The following is a 22,375-nucleotide window of genomic DNA, read 5'->3' on the forward strand; positions in this document are numbered from 1 at the left end:
ATTTTTATATATTATATTTTGTACGTGCTTTGAATCATTTGCTTTTATGTAAATGACACTGAAAACGCACATCAAATCATTTTTCATTGGTTGTGAACTGGTTTACTTTGTAGCTTGCATCTCTGACACAAGTCCCAGGTCTAAACATGAAAGTGGGAGTCTTCGATGTGTAAAGCTGCAGCAGCAGCCTCTGCGGTTTATTTTTGCTCCAGAATCCCATTCTTGTGCTGAAGTGCAGCACAGGATACAATGCATTCCAAATTCTTAAGCATTGGTCATTCACCTCTTTGCTGCTTGTGGGGTATTGGCTTGCACAAATTGCACAAATTGGCTTCAGGTTCACCTACACTGTACACTATAAATATTGTCAAGCGCTGTTAGACATTCTCCCAATCTGAAAAGATGTATATAAAAATAAAAAATGTAAATGATGTGAATAGGTTAAGCAAAAGTTGCCTTTTTGGCTGCAATAGTCTTTGCTGGTAGTACTTGTTCCATTCACTTCATTCAGAGTTGTTCTCGTGCCTGGAGATGACAACAACTTGCATTTATATAGCGCCATTCACATAAGATAGCGTCCTGCTGCACTGAACATGACATAGATGTTCAGATGTAATCATACAATGTGTCCAATGGAGTTTCTCTAAAATCCATAAGAATTTGTGGTACTTGTGATGAAAGCGTGTGAAATCACGTTGATAATGGAAGAAATGCTACAAAAGTGACGAACTAAGAAGGAATTGAACTGCCTCGGAGTATGTGTTATATACTTTTTGCTGCACTTTAAAATGTCCTAACCAAGCATAAATTTGGGTTCAATCTGCCTCATGACAGAAGTGGTCATAAACACCATGACATTTGTTGGAATTTTGTGGTGCAAAATTAGCTGCTGCGTTTGCCTCCATAGAATTAATTTCACCCCCCATCCCCTTATCTTGTAAGGTGCCTGGCCTTTGCTTGCCACTTGACAGCACAGGAAATATTGGAAAGCTGCCACATAAGGAACTACAGGCACAAACTTGCATTGTGCTACATGCCAGTGCATTAAAAAAAAGGTCTGGATAACTATAAACCATGAGCAAATCTAACCTCCTTTAGTTACAATTTTGTAACGCTTCCAGACATCTGTTACTCTTATGTAATAAACCAGTATTTTCAACTAATTGTTTTTTTAAAAAAAATCTACAGTGACTTTGCAACCAAGAAATTGGAAATGTATATAAACCAAATAGTTATAGATTCTTTGGATTGGAGGTATTAGTAAATTATGTTTTAGCTGGTTTTCTATAAGTACTAGAGTTGGTTCTCAAATATAAGATTGACTATCCATTGGTCAATGAAATTTTATATACTGTATAAGAAAAATCCTGGTGCCTTTGCAATGTCTGAAAGTTTCCATCACTTTTTTTTCCTCACAGCTCCAAAAGATCAAATCTGAAGGCCTATCTCAAACTAGCATCAATCTGGCTTCTTGATAATGATTCTCTTCTCTATCCTCCCCCCCCACCTAAAAAACCAAACCACCTACTTTGACTAAAATTTACGCAGCCTAATTACGTCAATTCTTTTGGGAGGGGGTGGTGGGGCAAGAGTTTGTAAGAGGGGTTTGGATGAAAAAGGCCGTTTGAGTGTTAGCATGATCGCCTCATCAGCGAGCTGACCCAAATTGAATTCCTGGGTAGGGCATAAACGTAGGCTTGATTCCTTAGTCCGCAAGTCTCTGTTTACCTAGCAGTAAGTAGGAACCCCATTGTTAGTCGATTGGCAGATCGCTTTTTCGGTGGTAATAGTTCCTTCAAAGAATAATAATAATAAATTGGCCATTCAATCCATGACTGTTTGTGGGGCACTGCTGTGCGCGATTGGCTGCCGCTTTTCACCCACAAAATATACAGTCACTCCACTTTACAGTATATCCTGTGAAGTGCTTTGAGACGTCTCGAAGATGTGATAAGGCGCTATATTAAATGCAAGGACTTATTATTAAAGTGTTGTGGACTTTATGAGACTGCTATATATAACCTTGCTTCACGTTCCATGACTGGAAATTCAGAGGACTCCAAAGTTCTAGACACTGCTGTTTAAATCTAACATAGGAGTCCTGCGGTATTGCGGTTAGCGAGCTCCCCTCGCCAGTGAAAATCAGGTCTGCAGAGAAGCCTAATAGCGACATACCATACAAGACATTCTATGACCCTTGTTTGTGATGTTAAAAGTAAGCGTGCACTGGCTGATATTCACCTTTTGTGCATGCTGAATGGATGTTCCACACCTACCAGAGGACTAGTGTCTCTTGGAGAGGAAAAACTAAACTTTCAGCAGAATCTGAAACAGCTATTGCAACAAAATGTGAGAAATCCAGTAAAAAAAAACCAATGGGTTCAGTTCACTTGGGGAAATGCATTTGCTTAGTTATCTGAGAGGTAAATAGCTCATCAGGAACTTTAATTGAGTCAATGGTATGTGCTTCCGATGTGGTCTGCTTCTCATGGGATAATCCTGAAGTGTTTGATTGGATCTTGTTTAACTGTTAAAGCAAGCAAAGCGGTATTGAGCCTCCTGCTGGGGTATGTGCTGCTATCAGGCCTCTATAACTCCATTATGAACTGATGATGTGATTTTTTTGCATGCTGTGATACAACTTCTTCTCACCTTGTTTTGGGTGGGATGCTGTGTCTTTGAGGCAAGTTCTGTCATGACTCGGCTTGGATCAACTTGCTGAAAGATTCTTATATTTGATAAAGTGCCTTATTACACCATTGAAAACATCTCCAAAATTTAACAGTTGAAATATAAAATGTAAATAAACTGTGAACAGCAGTACAAAAACAAAATTACATTTTTTTCATCTGACACCTCTGACCCTGTCCAGAATTTTTTTTAACACATTTTTTTCCTTCTTAAATGTGATTTAACTACTTTTTTTTCCACATACACCATTCTCAATTGTGGCATCTTTTAATTGAGTGTTGTGGTGTAGAAGCAACTTATTTGACAGGCATCGTGCCAGATCCAACCCTGTTCCAACATGATATATATTTGCATTTACTTTCCAGGAGGAGGTGGAAATCAAAAATATGACTTTAATCATGCAATTATGTTAATCATAAAATGACATTTAACCAGAGGACACAGCCTGTGATTAAAGAGGGGTTAAATTCAGAACGCATCTACGCAAACACTATTTCAACCTGTGGAACAGGCTGCCTAGGGAGACAGTTGAAGCAGGAAATGTTCATTCTTTCAAGCACAGATTAGATAGCTTTCTTTTTGGAAATAACATTATGGGATATACTACATAGGTAGTATGGAACATATGTGCACGCGACCACCAGGAAGGTGGAAGGCGAACTAGATGGACCTTGGTCTTTTTTCGTCTAGCATTTCTTATGTTTAAGTGTTTGAATGTTTGATGCATTTCATGGGATGCTAGATGTTGTAAGGGTTAATCCTTTGTGCTTTATACTTTTAAATATGGGTAAACAAGCCTATTCTTAACTCATAGATTTACCTCAACAGTTTTTGTTCTATGTGAGATGTTAAAGAGCAATTGTGTACAAATATGCTTTGTTGTTGTTTAGAAAAGGTCTGTTCATCCCAGAAATATGCAAATTTACATCTCCTAAATGGGGGAAAAACTTTACTGAAGTGATGTTATAGCAGAAAACACTGATTATTTCTCTAAATTCTTTCCTTTAAGAGAAGAGGAAGTTAGATTGTCTTAAAAGGACTTGGCTCATTCCTACTAACTTTTTTAACTATTTTACGCTGTAGAAGCAAGGCATTCTACTAATTTGTTGAAGCCTGAAGCAAAATGCACAGGCTGAGACTCAGCAAAATTTAAACCAGTTCTCATGGCTAGCAGTAAGATTTGATAAAAGAATCTCTGTGTAGAGGTCATTGGTTAATCTGAAACAAGAAGGTCACAGTTACAAGTGAGCTGTGCTAAGCAGCATTTTGATCATCTATCACTGATGGCCCCTTTGTAGTTAAATTTGCAAAAAAATAAAAAACATATTCTTATATTTAACATCAGAAAAAGGCAAATATTAAAAAAGTAAGAGCCTATCTTTGAATTTTTTGGTCATTACCATGAAAATTACCTCAGGTGGAGAATTAATTGGGGGAAAACTTTCCTCTTCGACTGCGCTTACAGCCCCCTCCCCCCGGCTTAGAGTCAGGCTCCGCCATTGTTAAGCGCTGTGAGACGCTAACCTGCGTGGAGGGTGCCATATAAGTGCAAATTGTTGTTGTTAATTAATATGTAGTTTTTCTGATGTTGAGTGGATAAAGCCTCTGCCTGATGATCGCAGGGTCATACTGATAAGAAGGTTGCTGATTGCAATACCAGTCTGTCCAGTGGGGAAAAATTAAACTATTTCCTGCTCCTGATCGCTATTCTGGTTGAATTATACAGGCTTCGCTTGTGGATCGGGTGTATGTACACTGGGTGACGGCACGTTTGGGTTTTGCATTTTGGTTGCCATGTTTGCCGACAAAATGCAGTCATTACACTCCATGATACATCCTGCTAAGCGATTTTAGATGGTTCAAAGACATAAGACACTATATCAAGTGCAAGGAATATTGTGTTATAAGACACATTTCTTGCACAATGAAGTTACTGTTATAAGAAAGAGCTTACAATTTTTATCATGGCTTATACCCTGAAGGACATAGGGAACCATTGAGAACCTCTTCTCTTTTCCAATAGTGCATTCAGCTCCTTGTAGGAACACCACACTTGTGATTATGGATTCTTTCTGTTGCATTTTATTTCATGATGTAGCCTTGTATTATCATCCCACCCCAGCATTTAATATATGTGCTACCACATGTTGTAGTTCACATTATATTCATGCAAAGAGCTGGCTTGTGAATTTAGCTCCAGGACACTACCCTGTGTGAAGGGCGCTATATAAATGCAAGTTGTTGTTGTAGCTCCAGGGCACAATTTAAATGGTATAAGATATTGTTAATATTTTAATGTGAATCCAGTGGTGACATCCCAACTACATGTTCAGAATGAACAATGCTAAATAAAACTTAATTTATTCTCAGTCCAGATAAATTCCAATGCTCTAGTCCAAGCCTATTTAATTCATGGTTATACTCAGGGCTACAGAGAATCTTGACAGAGTGCAGAAAATGGCTATCAGCGGTACAACTGGTGCTACACATTATGCTTAAGTTTTGTCAGCATTGTTTACGCTATGCAATTACCATTTGAATTGTGCCTGGAGCTAAATTCATAACCCAGTTCAGTACTGGGAGTCAAAGTGTTTAAGGCTCTGTGTTTTCATGTCTGGCTTCAGTGCTCTTGTTTACAAAACAAGTGCATGTGAACAGAGAATTTACCAAACCAAATTTGGACAATTCATAGCATAGAAAGGCGATGGGGTTTCTCGTATTGTTGAGAGAGTCGGGAATTCCTGTGGCTACAATGACAGCACAAAAATTGCCACAGTTTCCGTCTGAAATTCAGTGAATGTGGTGCGGGGCAGTGTGTTCACTGACGCATTTAGCACCAAATCCTCGGCAGCAGTGAAAGAAACGCACACATCCAGTGAGGCGCTGCAGGAGGACTCCAGTGAGCCGTGTCCTGCTGCTCACCGTGGAACAAAAACCAATCTAAATAAATGGTGATCAAGTGTTCATCTGTTCTCTCTGGCAAACAGCATCAGAGCAGAATAAAGGTGCAATCCTCGCCAGCAAACAGTGCACACACTCACTGAAGCCGCTGCTCCGGGTTTGCAGGAAATACAGTGACTGTTGGAGCCTCTCAGCACTGAGTGAGTGAGTGAATCGGGGGTTCATTTCCATGCGGATGGCGTCAGTAACGACTGACAATCCAGACTTCTGTAATGCATAAAACATCAAGTGAAAGACTTTCTCTTTCCTCCACAATCAAACGCAAGGATTATTATTATCATCATTGGGCTTCAGCTGCCAAACACTGGGAGCATCTTCTTGAGTTTACTTTCGCTGCAGATGTGGCTCTGTGTTGATGTGATACTATGGGGACATCATCTCTTCCATCATTCCTAAGTTTTACTGTCATACTTGAATTTCCTGGACGGGTATGTGATGCTTTTTATTCTTGTCCGTGGAAGCCACAAAACACTTCCCCGTCCACACTTATTTTTGCCGAATGAAAACAAGACGACTCCCTCCTTCTTCACTCAGTGTTCATTGTTGTGATCACCAATACTAAAGTCCACCATTGTTGGGGTCCAGTGTCTGTTCGCAAACCCATTACAGTTCCTGGTTACAGACAGTGGTGCACAGTAATAGACCTACGTTTGTGAAAAGATAGCATTATTTTCGGTTCTTAGATTTGCACTAAGATAATCTGCCTTCGATGTCTGTCGGACTGAATTGCGGTAAAGGTGTTCGCTGTAGCGCTGTGGGAAGTTGTGTGCGTTCCCCATCGCCGCATTCAATGGGTTAAAATTCTGGGAAGAGAAGTGAAACTGTTGAGCGTCTTGAGATCCACTGACCGCTCAGCGCTGGGCAGGGCAGGCAGGGCGGGCAGGCGGGCAGGGCACGGCAGGCAGGGCAGACAGGCACGGCAGACAGGCACGGCATGGCAGGTAGGCAGGCAGGCAGGCAGGGAGGCTGCTGCTGCCACATGAACTGTTTGTGTTCCTTGAGGGCTGCGCTGCTCTGGAGGGGACAGGATCTGAGAGCAGAGGGTGTGCTGTGCATTGCAGTTTTTTAAAGAAATCTGCAAACCGAAAAGGGTTTAAGTTTCGCTGAAGGATATAGATTACAATTAATATTTGCAAACGTGTGGTGGTGCACAGAGCACTGTGCAGTACAAACACATGAAATTATTTACTGTACAAAAACCATTTGTTGTTTGAGTATGTTTTCTGGTTTTTTAAAAAAAGGTGGATGTTGCCTGACAGGATCCACAAAAGCTGCTTTGCAGCCACTGGCTCTTAGTCCTGACAAACCGTGTTACTCTCGCATTTATGAATTTTAATCTCCTGCAGTGCTCCAGTCTATTTTTAGCTCCCACCTCCAGGGGTTCTATTTTTGTCAACAGCAAAGCCATATTGCTGGTAAATCACATGAAAAACGGATTGCACACACCGCCCACCTCCCCCGTTGCGATATCTCTTTTCCCGTAGATTAAAAATAAGATTGATGACCTGTTTTTTTTTCAGTGACTGCCATTCACCACGGAATATTTATCTTGCAAGCACAGACTGTTAAAGAGATTGATTCACAGACTTGCATTAAACCACTCCATTGTCTATGACGGAAGATCCACTGCATAAATGGGCGTTATATTATATGTAAACTTCAGTACATAACCACTGTGAAGGACTATCCCAGAAGATTATTATTTTTGGTAGTGGAGATAGTATTTCTCTCCAGTCCCATGCCACTGGAAATACAATTGCATGGATTGGAACAGATGCTGCAGACTATTTATGAGGCTAAATCCTTTTCAATTTCAGATGGATCCTCCGGCAGAGACCAGTCTGTGGAGTTGTTGACGCCCACCAGATTGAACCACATGCCCAGTACTGGTAAGGAGACGTTATATTTTGGCTGTGTTATTGTACATGGTGAAATACTGTATATTTATCCAAGCACAGGTACGAAGAGTTGATGGATTTCTCAATTCTCCCAAATCTTAAAACAGCAGCCGTTTTTATCTGGAAGTACCAGGTGAATGTTGGATTTAATGTTACAATGTACTTTTACAGTCCATTGAGTGCATTTCCTATTAGAACAAAGTGATATAGAAGCCTGTATAATTCAACCAGATTTGCATGATGTTAATAATGCCCTTTGACGTTCATGAACTGCTGAAGGAATAGATCTGCCCTTCACAGTTTCATTTGTGTGGGTGTGGTGGTGGAGGAAAGCCCATAATTATGGTGGTTGTGCTCTGGGGAGTCTTTTATGCCAAGTGTAAGTTTGAACTTGGTGACTGAGACAAACTGTTCAAAGTTAACTCTGCCGTGGTGTGTTTTTGTGCTTCAGCTTTATGGCTCTAAACTTTCCTTGTGCTTTTTTAAAAGTCACAATGAAGTAGAATTTCATTGTCAGCTGTGCTGCTCATCAGGAAACTGATACCTGCTATCCACTTTGTGACCGCTCTGGGACGCTACCCTCCGTGAGGAGTGCTATATAAAAGCGTGAGGAGTGCTATATAAAAGCGTGAGGAAACAACAACAACAAAATTACATTTGTAATAATAATAATAATCCTTGCATTTGATATAACGCTTTTCATGTCTTCTAGAATAGACTGTAAAGCTCTTCACAGAATAGACTGTAAAGCGAATTGACTGTATATTAATGGGTGAAATGCAGCAGCCAATTGCGCACAGCAGTGTCCCACAAACAGTCGTGAATTGAAACGACCAATTTATTATTTTTTTTGAGGGATTATTATTAGGTGTATGGAGTAAGGAAACTTGCCCACGGTTTCACCCTGTTGGGAATCGAACCCAGGTATCTCGACACATAATCTGTGGTCCCCCCCCTCCCCACCCTTGGCTTTTGTAATGTGTGTTCTTCAGAATTAGGCAGGAGAGAGTCCGTATTCCCTTCCAGACACAGGTAACTTTCTATGTGTAGGTGATTTGCACATGTTGGACTCTATTTGCTTTGGAAATTCTAAAGCATGGTTTAGTTTTTGAATTTGTTTGTCAGGAACCCAGATGACCCAAAATGATGTTAATACTATTGTAATTCCACAGCCATAGTACACTTTAGCTAAATTAGTTTTTTGGCAAGTATTATGTTGGAAAATAAATGTTGCCTCTTGTCTTGCATCAGCAAATGTTATTTTAACTAAAAAAACTGCCCAGTACATTACATGTGCAATTAGGACTGACCAACATACCCAAGAGGGCTTTGAATCATGGAGTTGTACCTCTTGGTCTCATTCGTGGAGTTAGGCTGCCCACACATCAGCACGACTGTGCACCTGACATGTAGGAATGTCTCCTTCAAAACAATGCATTCAATGGGAGGCTCGATATGTTTGTGCTTTTAGAAAAATAAGGTTTTGAAGGATATGGTGAGAGCATGAAACCCAGAGAGCTATGACATGTTTTAATAATAATCGTTGCATTTGTTATAGAGCCTTATCATGTATTCTAGACGTCTCAAGTGCTTCACAGAATATATTATAAAGTGAATTGAATGTATATTTTCTGGGCAAAACGCAGCAGCCAATTGCAGCAATGTCCCATGAACAGTTATGGATTAAGTGACCAGATTATTATTATTTTTTTGAAGCGATTATTATCCCCGGAAAAGTAATCCGTCAATCCACTAACAACTGGGTTCCTACTTACTGCTAGTTAAACAGGGGCGTGTGGAGTAAAGAAACATGACCAAAGTTTTGCTCTGTTGGGGAATTGAATCCAGGTCCTTTCGCTTGTGAGGAGAGTGCTATAACCACCAAGCTACAGGACTCTCATGGTACCTTAGTGGTTAGAGCACTCGGTGGGAGATAGGTTCCTTAAAATGATAGCCTGCTTGAGAAATCACATGACTGATGATGCTAGGGGCACATCACGTTAAAGAATAATGGGAATGTCCTGTAACTTGGGCGGACTTTTTGGACCAAATTCGACGAAGACCGGAGAGTCCAATCAAAAGAGTGACCCATACTTGATAAGCACCAATGTAAAATGTAGGTCACCAATTTTATCCTATTTGGGCCTTCAATCTGATATGTCTTTTGGTGTAACATATGTTAAAATGAACTAGTGTACCTGGATTCCTTGATTGTCCTCTGCTGAATGTTCCTTGATCTTTCATTCCATAAGAAGGGATTTGTCTAATTAAATAGAGTTTCTGGATCTTCACTGTTTTTACAGTGCTTTGGTATAAAACACCCTTACTGATAATCCATTCTGGCTGTTTTTACCTTCTGTGCAAAGTAATATTTCCCAGTGTCTGAACTGAACTTGTGTGGATTTCTGGTCAAACCTCATTTTTTGACTTTGGTATTCACCTATAATAATAATAATAATCCTTGCGTTTGGTATAGCACTTTTCACGTCTTCTAGACGTCTCAAAGCACTTCACGGAATAGACTGTAAAGTGAATAGACTGTATATATTTGTGGGCGAAATGTGGCAGCCAATTGCGCACAACAGTGTCCCACAAACAGTCGTGGATTGAAATGACCAATTTTTTTTTGAGGGATTATTATTAGGTGTGTGGAGTAAGGAAACTTGCCCAAGGTTTCGCCCTGCCGGGAATCGAATCTAGGTCTCTCGCTTGCAAAGTGAGTGCTCTGAGCTGCAGGACTCCACATTAAGAAGGGCATGATGACCTTGTACGGCATAGAACTATTATAACGTAAGATACAATAGAAGTTCATTTGATTTTGTTTTGTTATTCCTCCAAATCATCCACCCAAGTCTCATTTCTTCACACAAAGGGCATGAGAAAGGAATGCACTACCCAGACTCAATAGATACTGAATCAATTATACACGGTATGTAAGCATATTTCGGGATATGGAGAAAAGGCAAGCAAATTGGATTGAAAGATCTGTGTAATCTAAAAAAAATGGCAGAACAAACTCTCTGGGGTGAAAAAATTGTTTGTTTATTTTCTTGATGCAGTTAAACATCTTTTGTAAGGCTTTCTTTTAAGGTGTCTATTTTCAAGGCTGAAGAGTCATTATCCAGTTGATCCTCACAGCTTTTCCCTAGCTTTTCACCATTAGGAATCATCTTGTTGCCAAAGAAGTTGCACCTGAAATTGTAGAAAATGTCTGAAGTTTTCCCACTGTCAAATGCAGATTGAATGATTAAATGTCTACTTTGGAAAATATGAGTTTGAGAGTTTGAAATGCAGTTCTTCATTGACTTACTCCCTTCTATGGCTGGAATTGTTTAAAGATATTACTGTTTAGTTTTCTTTTTGATGCAGAATACAGTCTAAATAGGTCACGATACTGCTTCAGTAGACGAGTAAATGATTTGCGCAGAAGGAAATTGCATTGTGTTTCATTGTTACAAAATTTGTGGATCAGTGGAGAACATTTCTCTTTGGTTCACCTTCAAAAGGTAATGATTATTATAGGCAGAAAATAACCTTGTCATCGCGTTCTCTTTTGTGAAAACTGGGCTAAATCGGTCCTTTGTTTTGTCATAAACAATTGTCCCATTATTCAGCTCATTTTTTTTGCATTCCCATGGCTGCGATTGAAGTCTGTATATATCTTTCTGTGCTAGAATACAGTAAAACTTGCATGGGCTGTCTCTTTATAAATCATACAATTGCCTAAAGTCGTATATTCATCCATTCAGTTTGTTACGAAAAAAACACTTAGGTTTCTTTGCACTAGCCCTGTTTTATAAATCTGATAAACGGCTAAATCGTAACGGTTTCATGCTTCCAAATAATCCTAAATCCTTTGCAAATCATCTAACTCGTAACCTGCTACCGCACTTAACAGCTGCATTGAAATCTGCATACGCTGTGTTCTGCTTGAAATGACCCATCACCGTATCCGCACTTACCAGCTGCATGGAAGTACACATGTGTTCTGTTTGAAAGCAGTCGCAGTTTTGACCCGTCACTAGCTGCAGTGATGAAGTACTGCATGCCCAGAACAGTGTACTTCGTTGAAACCGGTGACTGTGTTTCAAACAGAACACTGTACATGTGTACTTCAATGCAGCTCGTAAGTGCAGATATGGTGACGGATTGTTTGAAGCAGAGCACTGCATATGCGTACTTCAATGTGTACTGTTAAGTGTGACAGAGAGTTACGAGTTAGGAGATGATTTAGGATTATTTGGGAGCATGAAGCTGTTACAATTTAGCCGTTTATCCAATTTATCAAACGGGGCTAATACTTTGTTTACTGTTATGTATTAGTTGTATAAAATCTGATTTATACAAGTTTGGCTGTAACTCGTGCTTCGTGCAAGTTATTAAATGTTATAGTCCCGACTGATACGACTTATGTGAGTTTTACTGTTTTCATAATTCTCTGGGCAGTTACATTCCTAAACTCAGCAAGCCCAGAGTAGAGGCTGGAAGGAATGAATGAAAACATCAGTTGTGGCACCTTGGGGGAAGTTTGTGAATCTTAGTGACCAGTTTGTAAGGTGTGCGTGGACCGTTTAGGCAAGTTGTCTGCTAATTCTCTTTCATCAGTTATTATCCTTGTATTTGAAAAAGAAAAGCAAAACTTTAAAATGTCTTGAAGTGCTTCACGGGTAATTGTTGGCTAGTGAAGTGACTGTATTTATAGTCAAACGTAGGACTTGACCTCAGTCTATATCGCAGGTCTACTACTGGGAGAGCTCTTTATTGCTGGAGGAGCTGTCCTTCAACTAAGACGTTAAAACAAGATCTTTAGCAAGCTATTCAAAAAGAGGAGTTTCTCTTCGTATTCAGACTAACAGTTCTCCAGATAGATTTATTATTCACTTCATGGCTGATGGTGGAACCTTCCTGTGCACAAAATAGCTGCTTTGTTTGCCAGATAATATGGTTATTAGTGTATAGTGCTTTGAGATGTTTGTGATTGATAAGGCATCATAAAAATGCATATTCCTTCCTAAAAGGAGGGGAGGAAGTCATTGTGGGGGAGAATGTAGGTTGTGGGTTTACCGTATGCATCTTGAATGTACAACAGGTTATTACAAGCCCATATGCACCAGCAAAAGGCCTCATCTTAAAATCAATTCTATTTGCTACTAACCAGAGAACATATCATTGAGCTGCATTCACTTTCCTTTCACTTACTACAAGCCACTAACTAATAACGTGGCCTTACAACACACAGGATCTTGCTGGATATCAGTAGTCACAGATTTTCACAGTGTTTTTTTAAAAAATAATCAGTTGATCATTTATGATTTGTGGGACTCTCCGGTCAGCTTAACTCCTGTGAACAGAGTTGGGTTTTCCACATAGCTACGTAATCACCTGCAGCTAAGCACATACCCCACCACACTGTGGGCAGGTGCAGTGATGAAGAGCTAAATTTGGATTGTAAACACGGTAGCTTCCATTTACAGCTTTGCGTATTAATCAGTTGTGTGCTGACAAGCAGAACTGTGTGTAAAAATAACTTGCATTTATGTAGCGTCCTTCCCATAGAATAACCTGTGAGATTGATTCACGGTAGTAGGGTTGGAAGGTTGAAGAGGTAGGTTTTTCAGTGGGATTTAAAGGTAGATAGAGGTGGAAGGATAGAAGCAGGGACTTTGATGTTCGGGGCATACAACAGCAACAATTTTGGTGGCCCACCCGCCCCACCATTGGCAGGAGAGCCTTCAGCATCTCTAACCCCAACCTCTGGAATTCCATCCCCCAATCACTCCGCCTCGGCCCCTACTTAGCCTCCTTCAAGTCTTGCCTCAAGACCCTTCTCTTTCCTGTTCTATCCACCTATGAAATGGTGGCTGTGTACAGTTCCAGAAGTCCTGGTGACCTCCGCATTTACCTGCTCTTTGTCTTTTTGGTTAGCTTGCACTGGTGGCTTATTTTGACCCAGATATGAATCCCATTTTCACCACCCAAGGATCCTTGCTGGAAGCTTGCCTTGGTAGACTAGAGCAGAAACTGTGCTCAATTGTTCCCTCTTGCCAAAGCCTGGGGATGTTGGCAACTTGTTGGCTTGTATGACATAGGTGTGGTGAGGTTGTCAACAGTGCATTTAAATGTTTTTGTGACATTTATGAATTTTACTATTTAGGTCTAAAATTGGTACAAGATGTCCGTGTATCAGATGCACTCTGAAAGTTCTGAAGTTGCCATTCGAATGTGGCTTTGAGCTAGGAAATGTGACAATAATAATCCTTACATTTAGTCCAGTGCCTTTCATGTTGGGATGTCTAGTAGCGTTTTACAGGATTTACCAAGTAATGGTGTGACTGCATTTGTACACAAACCTAACAACCCAGTTTTGCACAGCAATGTTCCACAAATAGCCATGAAATGAAATGAAATTTTTGGGGATTTGTTGGCCAGGACATCAGGAGAAACTCCCTTCTCTGTTTGAATAATGCCATCGGATCTTTAATGTCTACCTGAACAGGCTTGGTTTAATATCTCATCCGAAGGATGGCACCTTGTGTCAATGCAACACACCCCAGCATTGTACTGAAGCATCAGCCTTGACCATGTGAGTTGAAGCCTGATGTGGAGCTTGAACCCATAACTTCTCGCTAGGGCAATGGGGCATAGCTCCTGCTCCCAATTCCTGTCCAGTGACCCAAGATAGGGATCAACTGTATTTCTCCCATTATCAGTTTTGATGTTCTTTCAAATTTACTTATGAGGCTGATATGGCCATTTGAGTGGGAAACCAAAGAGTGATTGTGGAACTGTACCCCAGTAAGTCAGATTCTTCAAGAGACGAGGGAAGAAATTGATTTTATGAACAGTTTTGATGTGTAGCAAAGAAATGGCTGTACTCCGTCACAGAAGTTTTTAACCCTGGCAAGTCCCATGATGATCCCAAGCATATTGAGAGATACAGAACATTTAAGTTTCTTCTCCTTTCATTTTTATTAGATTTTCTACGTTAAAAGGAAATACGTATATAGTACAAAAGATCTTTGTGGTTGTGAGTGTGTAAGAGCTGGTTCCTGTTAAGTGAAGAGCATGCAAGTAAAAGGAAATAGCAGAAACCAGGCCTAGTTGATAAGATATAGGTTAATGGATTGTGGTTGATGGTGGTCTCAGGAAAAAGAATAATATTAAAGGGTATGGGGAGAAAGTAGGAGAGTAGGATTAGATTACGTGGCTCATAGAGAGAATAACACCAGTGCAAATTTGATGGGTCAAAAAGCCCATTGCAGTACAATTTTATGAAAAGGACAGTATTATTCATTACTGTTACTGTAAGAAAAATTTTGCATAGGAATTGGGTTGTGCACATTTGGCTGATCTGTCCAGTTTTGACCTAATACGGTTGAAACATTTGTAAAATTGTACAATTTTTTTAATTCTACCTCTATCTTCTCAATTGCCCACAAGATTATATTCTTCTGACATTTAGTACAGAATTGCCATTCTATATTTTGCTCAGCAGATGAAAGATTTGTGTTACTATTTTGAGACACAGTAGTGCAACAGAGCTCTCAAATCGGCAGCTTATCATTCTGTTAAGGAATGTTTCATTAGTAAATGCACTTTACTTTGCCTCCAGCAATGCTAAAAATAATTGAGCAGAAGAAGAAATCAAAATGGCTGTGATTAATGTGCTGTACATACCACAAGCAAAAGTCACCCTGGTGCTTGTAAGGAAATCTGTGAAAGGAATCATTAAGTCATTCTCTTCAACCAAGTACACCTGTTCATCAGTTCTATTTTCATAAAGCATGAGAACAGCTCATTTATTGTTCAGGCCCTTGTTACTTTGAGAATGAGAGATGTGACCCCAAAAAAAGGTATTCCACATAAATGTTCAAACTAGATTAGAAAATGGGGTTTGTGGGGGCGGGAGAGGAATTAGGAAGTCTGATAGAGTTATAGCTCTCTGTCGCGTTCTGCTAATTTAATATTTTGTAATATAAATGATCCAAAAGAATATGTAGTTATTTTATGTAGTTTATGATTAGACTAGGATCAAACTACTGATGTTTGATCCTTCCTGTTTCTGAACCCTACATGGAGTCCCGTAGAGTAGTGGTTGGTGACAAGTTTCCTTACTCTACACACCTCTATTTACCAAGCAGAAGTAGGAATGCAGGGCTATGGGGAGGGGGATTGATTTGGATAGCTCTTTTCAAAGACCTGGCACAGACACGATGGGCCAAATGGCCACCTTCTGTGCTGTATAATTCTATGATTAAATACAAGGATTATTATTTCTTCTACCGCTCTGGCTGTGCATTTTGTATTTACTGTTCCTCTTGACGAAAGAGGCAAATCTTGGCGAGTTGGGTGGAGGGAAATCTTACAGGTAGAACAAGTACTTACTTTGTGGCTAATGGTGGTCTCAGGAAAAAGAATAATACTAAAGGGTATGAGGAGAAAGCAGTAGACTGTTTTGTTGAGACCACAGCATTTTAAGTCAATGTGTGTGCAATTTCCAGATAAATTTAAAAAAGGAATTAGAAATGCTGAGAAAAAAATGTAGCTGCAAAGATTGTGAGAATTTTAAGTTCATATTGCTGTGTCCATATCCTTTTTTTTACAAACGAATAGACACTTGAAAAGAGTATTAATAAGTATGTGTAGGAGAGAGGGAATAAATTATTTGACTCTTGGAGAACAACGGCAACAGAGACAGGATGGGTCATATGGCATGTTCCCGTGCTTTAATTTGTGTTGTTTTCAAAATGTTGCAAAATCTTTTGTCGTCTGGGATATTTTCATAGCTGTGTATGGATCTAGTTTTAAAACTAGTTTTATTGGAAGAGAGCAGAGCTTTTCAAAAAATTTGAATTGTTTGCATCTGGATAAATAAAGGGAGGCTCTTTCTACTGATTGAATCAACAACAACAAGGTCAAATGACCTCACGTGCTATAAACTCTGATTCTCTGTGTGTGTTGTGTGTGGTCCGTGCATGAGGTGGGGTTGGTAGAAGATGTGGCAAAAGATCCTGCGGTCTGGATCGATTCGGGTCAGCTATTCAAATTCTTGAATTCCTCTTCAGCTCTGGTTGCAGTCCAGGCCTCTCCGGGGTTAACCAGTGATGATGTTTCTGAAGCCGCTTTGTGTTCTGCTGGTGCTGTGAATGATCATAGTGCTCCAAGGCTCAGAGAAAAAACATTTCAGATGCATTCTTATACATATTTGAAGCTTTCTGTGAATCTCTCTTCACATTAAGTACTTAAAATTATTATAAAAATAGTTCAGACTTTTTTTTAAACCTATGAAAGAAGATGTATTTGCCAAACAACTTTTCCTGGAAATTCTGACTCAATATTTGACTATCAGGTATTTACTTACTGGTGCTCCAACCGCCTGTCATTCTTTAGTTCACTGACAAATATATGAGGAAGTTGAGCACTATTGGTAAGGTTCCACAGACTGAAGACAAACAAATATGGTTCCCACATTATCGAAAGTTGCCGGAAGCCAAACCTGGATTTGCAGACCCATCAGCTTGACTTCAGTAATTGGAAAATTGATGGAATCTATCATTAGAAATAAAAATGAATGGTAATGTGTATAAAAGTAACAATAAAAGACAGCCAGAAAAGCCTAGAAGGGATTGATCTTATCTGACTAACGAGTGTACGTAAACTTCTAAAACCTTATTACATAGATGCATAGAAACAGGAGTAGGCTATTCAGCCCCTCAAGCCTCTTCTGCAATTTTATAAGATCATGGCTGATCTATACCTCAAATCCAGTTACCCGCCCCTGCCCCATATCCCTTAATACCGTAGCCTAACAAATATTTATCTACCTTCATCTTGAAAATGTAAATGGATCCATCATCCACAAGCTGTTGGGTGAGAGAGGTACATATTTCCACTACCCTATGGGTATCCGAGCCTTTCTTATGAAGATTATTGGAATTTCTTCCCCAGAACACATAAGCATTCAATAAGCATTTAACAGCCCTGCATTGTGTTGATGATTCACATTACCAAGGAAAATGTAAAGCATTGAAGCGTCCTGCTCTTTCCTACCTCACCCCTCACTAAAAAAGCACAAATGCTTCTCCTGAAAATGAAACCATTCTGTTGCCTTGGTTAACATTTTGAGTGTGGGTTGCAGTGTAATCAGCAAGTCTTGAAACCTATATGTATCAACATTGTTTGTTCTGTGCACTTGATGCCACGTCGACACATACAAGACTGGAAACAAGGATTGCAGTTCATTTGCGGCTCATCCCATTCTCTAAATCGGTCGCTGTTTCTAATGCTACCCATTACGTATTTAATATAGTATTTAATATCCTTTTGAAATTGTAGATACTATTTGCTCGCTTAGGACTTGTACTTATAAATCGTATAATTGCCTTAAGTCGTACATCCACCCGAGTCCCATTCAATTTACTATCAAAACCACTTAGATGTCTTTGCATGTATTGTATTTATTGCCTCCTATCTTGTAATGCCCCTCCCCTATCCTCCATTACTCCCGCATTTACCGGTTGCATTGAATGGCAGATGAAATTTAATGCGGAGAAATGCAAAGTGATGCATTTTCGGAGGAATAATGAGGGGAGACAATATTCGCTGATGGTACAATCTTAAAGGGGGTGAAGGAACAGAGAGACCTGGAAGTTCATATAAGTAAATCTTTGAAGGTGGCAGGACAGGTAGATAAAGCTGTTAAAAAAGCATACGGGATACAAGGCTTTATAAATGGTGGCAAAGAATACAAAAGTCAGGAAGTTATGATGAATCTTTAACCATGGTTAGGCCTCAGCTAGAGAAAGTTCAGTTCTGGGCCCCACACTTTAGGAGGATGTCAAGGCCTTGGAGAGAATGCAAAGGAGATTTATTACCAGGATGGTACCAGGAATGAGGGACTTCAGTTATCAGGAGAGGCTAGAGAAGCTAGGATTATTCTCCTTGGAGCAGAGAAGGTTAAAGGGAGATTTAATAGAGGTGTTCAAAATTATGAGGGGATTCGATAGGGAGAAACTATTTCCACTGGCGGTTGGATTCGTAACCTGAGGACACCGATTTAAAATAGTTGCCAAAAGAACCAGAGGGGAGGTGGGGAGAAATTTTTTTACAGAGCGAATTGTTCGGATCTGGAAGCCGATTCGATAACAACTTTGAAGAGAGAAGTAGATAGATATTTGGGGAGGACACATTTGCAGGGCTATGGGAAGAGAGTGGGGGAATGGGATTTATTTCGACAGCTCTTTCAAAGAGCCGACATGGACACAATGGGCTGAATGGCCTCCTTCAGTGCTGTATATTTCTATGATTCTATGAATCGTGGGAAACATGGTCCTGATCCGTCCGTTGCATGTACAGAAAAACTTAATTTCCTGCGATTCCAATGCTTGCTGGTTCTGCTTCCAATGCATGTGGCAACGAGTCGAGATGCATTGAATCACTTGCGCATTTATCGGCTGCAGTGCCAAACTATTGCACTGGCACTTACTGGCTGCATTGAATTATGCATGGGTAGTTCAGATGATTGATTAAATCAGATTTTATATAACTTGTACAAGTTTGCCTACAACTCAGACTGCGTAAATCATCGATCTTTCCTTTTGTGTAAATATTCTCATTTTGCCCAATGTCTCCTTGTAATCATTGTAGCTCAGGCACTGTGTATTAATGTGATGGCCTGTTGCTGCAGTTCCACCTCTAAAGCCAGATTGCCCCAAGTATCATATAGATACCAGAATTTAGGCAATATTCTTAGTGAGGCAAATGTGGAAGTATACTCTTATGTCCTGTGACTTGTACTTTTCACCCACCTATACACATTAACGTCTCATTTGCTTTCTATGTCCATGCTAAAGAGATGGGACTTTGAGAATCGTTGCCCTTATCTCAGACTGATGCAGATAATTGACAGGTCTCTTAAACAGTATGCTCCACAGTCTCAAACTCAGAAGTAGGAACGTGAATAGATGTAGATTTAACTGCTTCATGCAGAGAGTGGCTAAGATGGAACAGTTTGTCCAGCTTGAAAGTGAACAATGTGGATAATTGAAAGAGGACATTGGATGGATTTGTGACCGGAATGGAACTAGGGAGGATGTGAGATGGGGAGAAATGGCATCTGCCAGACAGACAGTTTGCACATTCTTTTATTTGTCTGCAAAAAAAAATCCTGATGCACCTTGTTTGTGAGACATTCCTGATGTATGTTGGTGTTATATTTACCTACAGGCTCTCCACCATCATGTTGCTGTTTCAGAGAAAAGTAGCATTTCCCCTTAAATTCTTATTACTCTCTTGTCATCCAATACTCACCCAAAATTTTAATTAATAGGTTACTCATCTCATTGTTGTACGGCATTGCTTGTGCAAACCAGTGACTTAATTTGCTTGTATAAACACTGTTCACTTCATTTCTAATCATCTCATTTTGTTAAGCGCTTCAAGAGATTGTTCACGTGAAAGGTGCAATATAAATGCAATGTTGATTCTTATAATGGTACTTTGAAAGTTTAAACTGTAATAAATTGTGTGCATTGAGGTACATCGCAGAATATAAACAGAATAACTTAATTTTTATCTTTGTTTATTTTGACAGAATAGCGCTGGAGTTAAGTGAATATTTCTATTGCAAACCTTCATTGGCGAGAGTGTTTCCGTTTTACCTATGAGGATGGGAACTGCTCTTTGCATAAAATGTGGAAGTCCGATGTATAATTTATTAAAATGTATTGCAGCAGGAGAAAGCTAGTTTATATTCCCAGCCTGTCGTAAACCAAATGGATGGGCTGTCGATGATTTTTATTTTGTATTGTGTTGTTCAGGTGCAAAACCATTTTCCATTCCTTTTAAATGTGTAATGAATTGCTTGACCTACTTGCAATTTTCAACTTACTTTATATTGCTATTAGTTACAAAAGATGTTTCTAGTTTGCATTGATTCAATTGCATGCCAGCTATTTTTAGCATAAAGGAAACCAAATTCAGGTCAGTTACCAATTTCTGTATATGTGTTCTTTGTAGCCGCTTATAGCATGCACTTAATTTGCATTCTTACAAAACCTGGTGATTGCAATAGGAAGGAAGGCGTGTTACTCATTCAATTTTACAAATGCACAAAGCACCTTCTGAAGGATGATTCAGTCTGTTAGATGCAAATTAATTGTATGACAATTTTCAGCTCAGCTGCTGTTCTTAGAAGGAAATTAAAGTAATTTTAAACTGTAGCATCTTTACAGAATTAAATTAACTTTGTCACTTTTGTTAAAAGCACAATGAAAAATGTTAAAACCACATTTTAAAATACTGAGCTTACAGTAAGTAAAAATGGTGCTAGCTATTTCTTGTAATTATAATCATTTGATTTTGGTTTAATTTTCTCTGTCTGCCTTTTTCTGTCTATTGGAGGGAAAATTCTCCTGAACCTTGCGAAAGCCACCGTCATTCATATCTGAGCTTCCACAGTAAGGTCTGACAGACTGTTTAGTCATGGGAACATTGCAGTTCAGCCAGGTTCTGACCTCGCCCAATGTTCACCAGGTAACTTCTAGCAGGATTGCTGGATAGAGATTAGAAGCAGGATTTATGGTCGATTTTCTTTTCCTTTTGTCCTTTTAAGATCTGCTGTGTAAGACATTGCGAGTATCAGGAGAAAAATCTATTGTGCACAGCATATATACAAAGTTGCGTGGTTGCTAAGAAAGTCGTTCAGGGCTCTGGATTGGGTCTTCAGCAATCAACTTAGCACGTATGCACACTAAGATTTGTTTTAATAATAATATTAAAATAATAATATACTGTCCTTGCATTTGATATAGTATCTTACCACGGCTTCTTGACGTCTCAAAGCACTTCACAGAATATACTGTAAAGTAAATTGACTGTATACTTTGTGGATGAACCAATTTAAATTAAAAAAATTAAATCACAATTTTAGCTCTGCAATTGCTTAAGCTTCAGATTTCTGAGCAGACATTTGGTTTTCAGATGGGCTACAAGTAGGAGAGTAGATCTGGCCATTCGTAATTTTTAAAATTGAGATCACACCTTATGTGAAGAGTTTGTGTATTGACTTCACTGACTGCTGCAGAGCAATTGTTCTAGACATCATTCCGTATGAGATGATCTTTGAGCTCTTGTCATACCGGTTAGATTGAATTGAAGATTATTTTAGTGCTCGTTTGTGTTTTAAGTTGCTTAAAACATTTTGATATTCATTTTACTCATTAATATTTGTACTCTAAAGGAGAGCTGTGTAACTGATGTTTTTGACAATCTTCTTAATTAAGGCTAATACTGTCCTTGTCTAAATTATTTGTTTTGACACTATGAAGTATTTGATTTATTTAACCATAGCATTTAAGATTCTTTTTAGTCTAGCACTGATTAATGTCTAATACTTTCAGAAAAATTGAACATTTGTTTTCCAGGAGTTTATTTTCATACAAAGGATACGTTTTTATTCAGAATTAATAATTTTCAAATTAAAATCCACCCACAGTTGTATATGACTGGAATATATGCAAAGTACTTTAACTTTACCATCTGCTGGTTGTCTAGCATACTGGCTGTACATTGGCAGTCCCTTCCTCGTTTCAAGCCAATTATCTGATTATTAAAGTTACCAATGTGCCTAATTGCACACGATGACCGAAACTTGCCGACTGGATGCAATTTGAAGTGTAACATGATATCGGCTTGTCCTGTTCCTCGGCATGTGAGGTCCATGCGTGTTAGACGAAACTATTTGCCACAAGTGTCACGATGCACTATTGAAGCCTGTGGAAAAGAGAAGAGGAGGAGAATAGCTGCTTTAAAAAATTATTTATTCC

At 39.3% G+C, this 22,375-nt stretch overlaps 1 protein-coding gene across 5 annotated transcripts in view; it reads left to right on the forward strand.

Annotated features, from left to right (window-relative positions):
• The window catches only part of LOC103186688 (histone deacetylase 4), a 279,511-nt gene that overhangs the window by 97,432 nt on the left and 159,704 nt on the right, over positions 1–22,375 (forward strand). For all 5 annotated transcript variants that reach the window (XM_042336162.1, XM_042336163.1, XM_007905869.2 and 2 more), the window contains one exon: positions 7,470–7,541. In XM_042336162.1, coding sequence (XP_042192096.1) covers positions 7,470–7,541 — 72 coding nt within the window. The remainder of the gene's footprint in view (positions 1–7,469; positions 7,542–22,375) is intronic.

The sequence above is a fragment of the Callorhinchus milii genome, unplaced genomic scaffold (genome assembly GCF_018977255.1).
Source record: "Callorhinchus milii isolate IMCB2004 unplaced genomic scaffold, IMCB_Cmil_1.0 Scaffold6, whole genome shotgun sequence".
NCBI lineage: Eukaryota > Metazoa > Chordata > Chondrichthyes > Chimaeriformes > Callorhinchidae > Callorhinchus > Callorhinchus milii.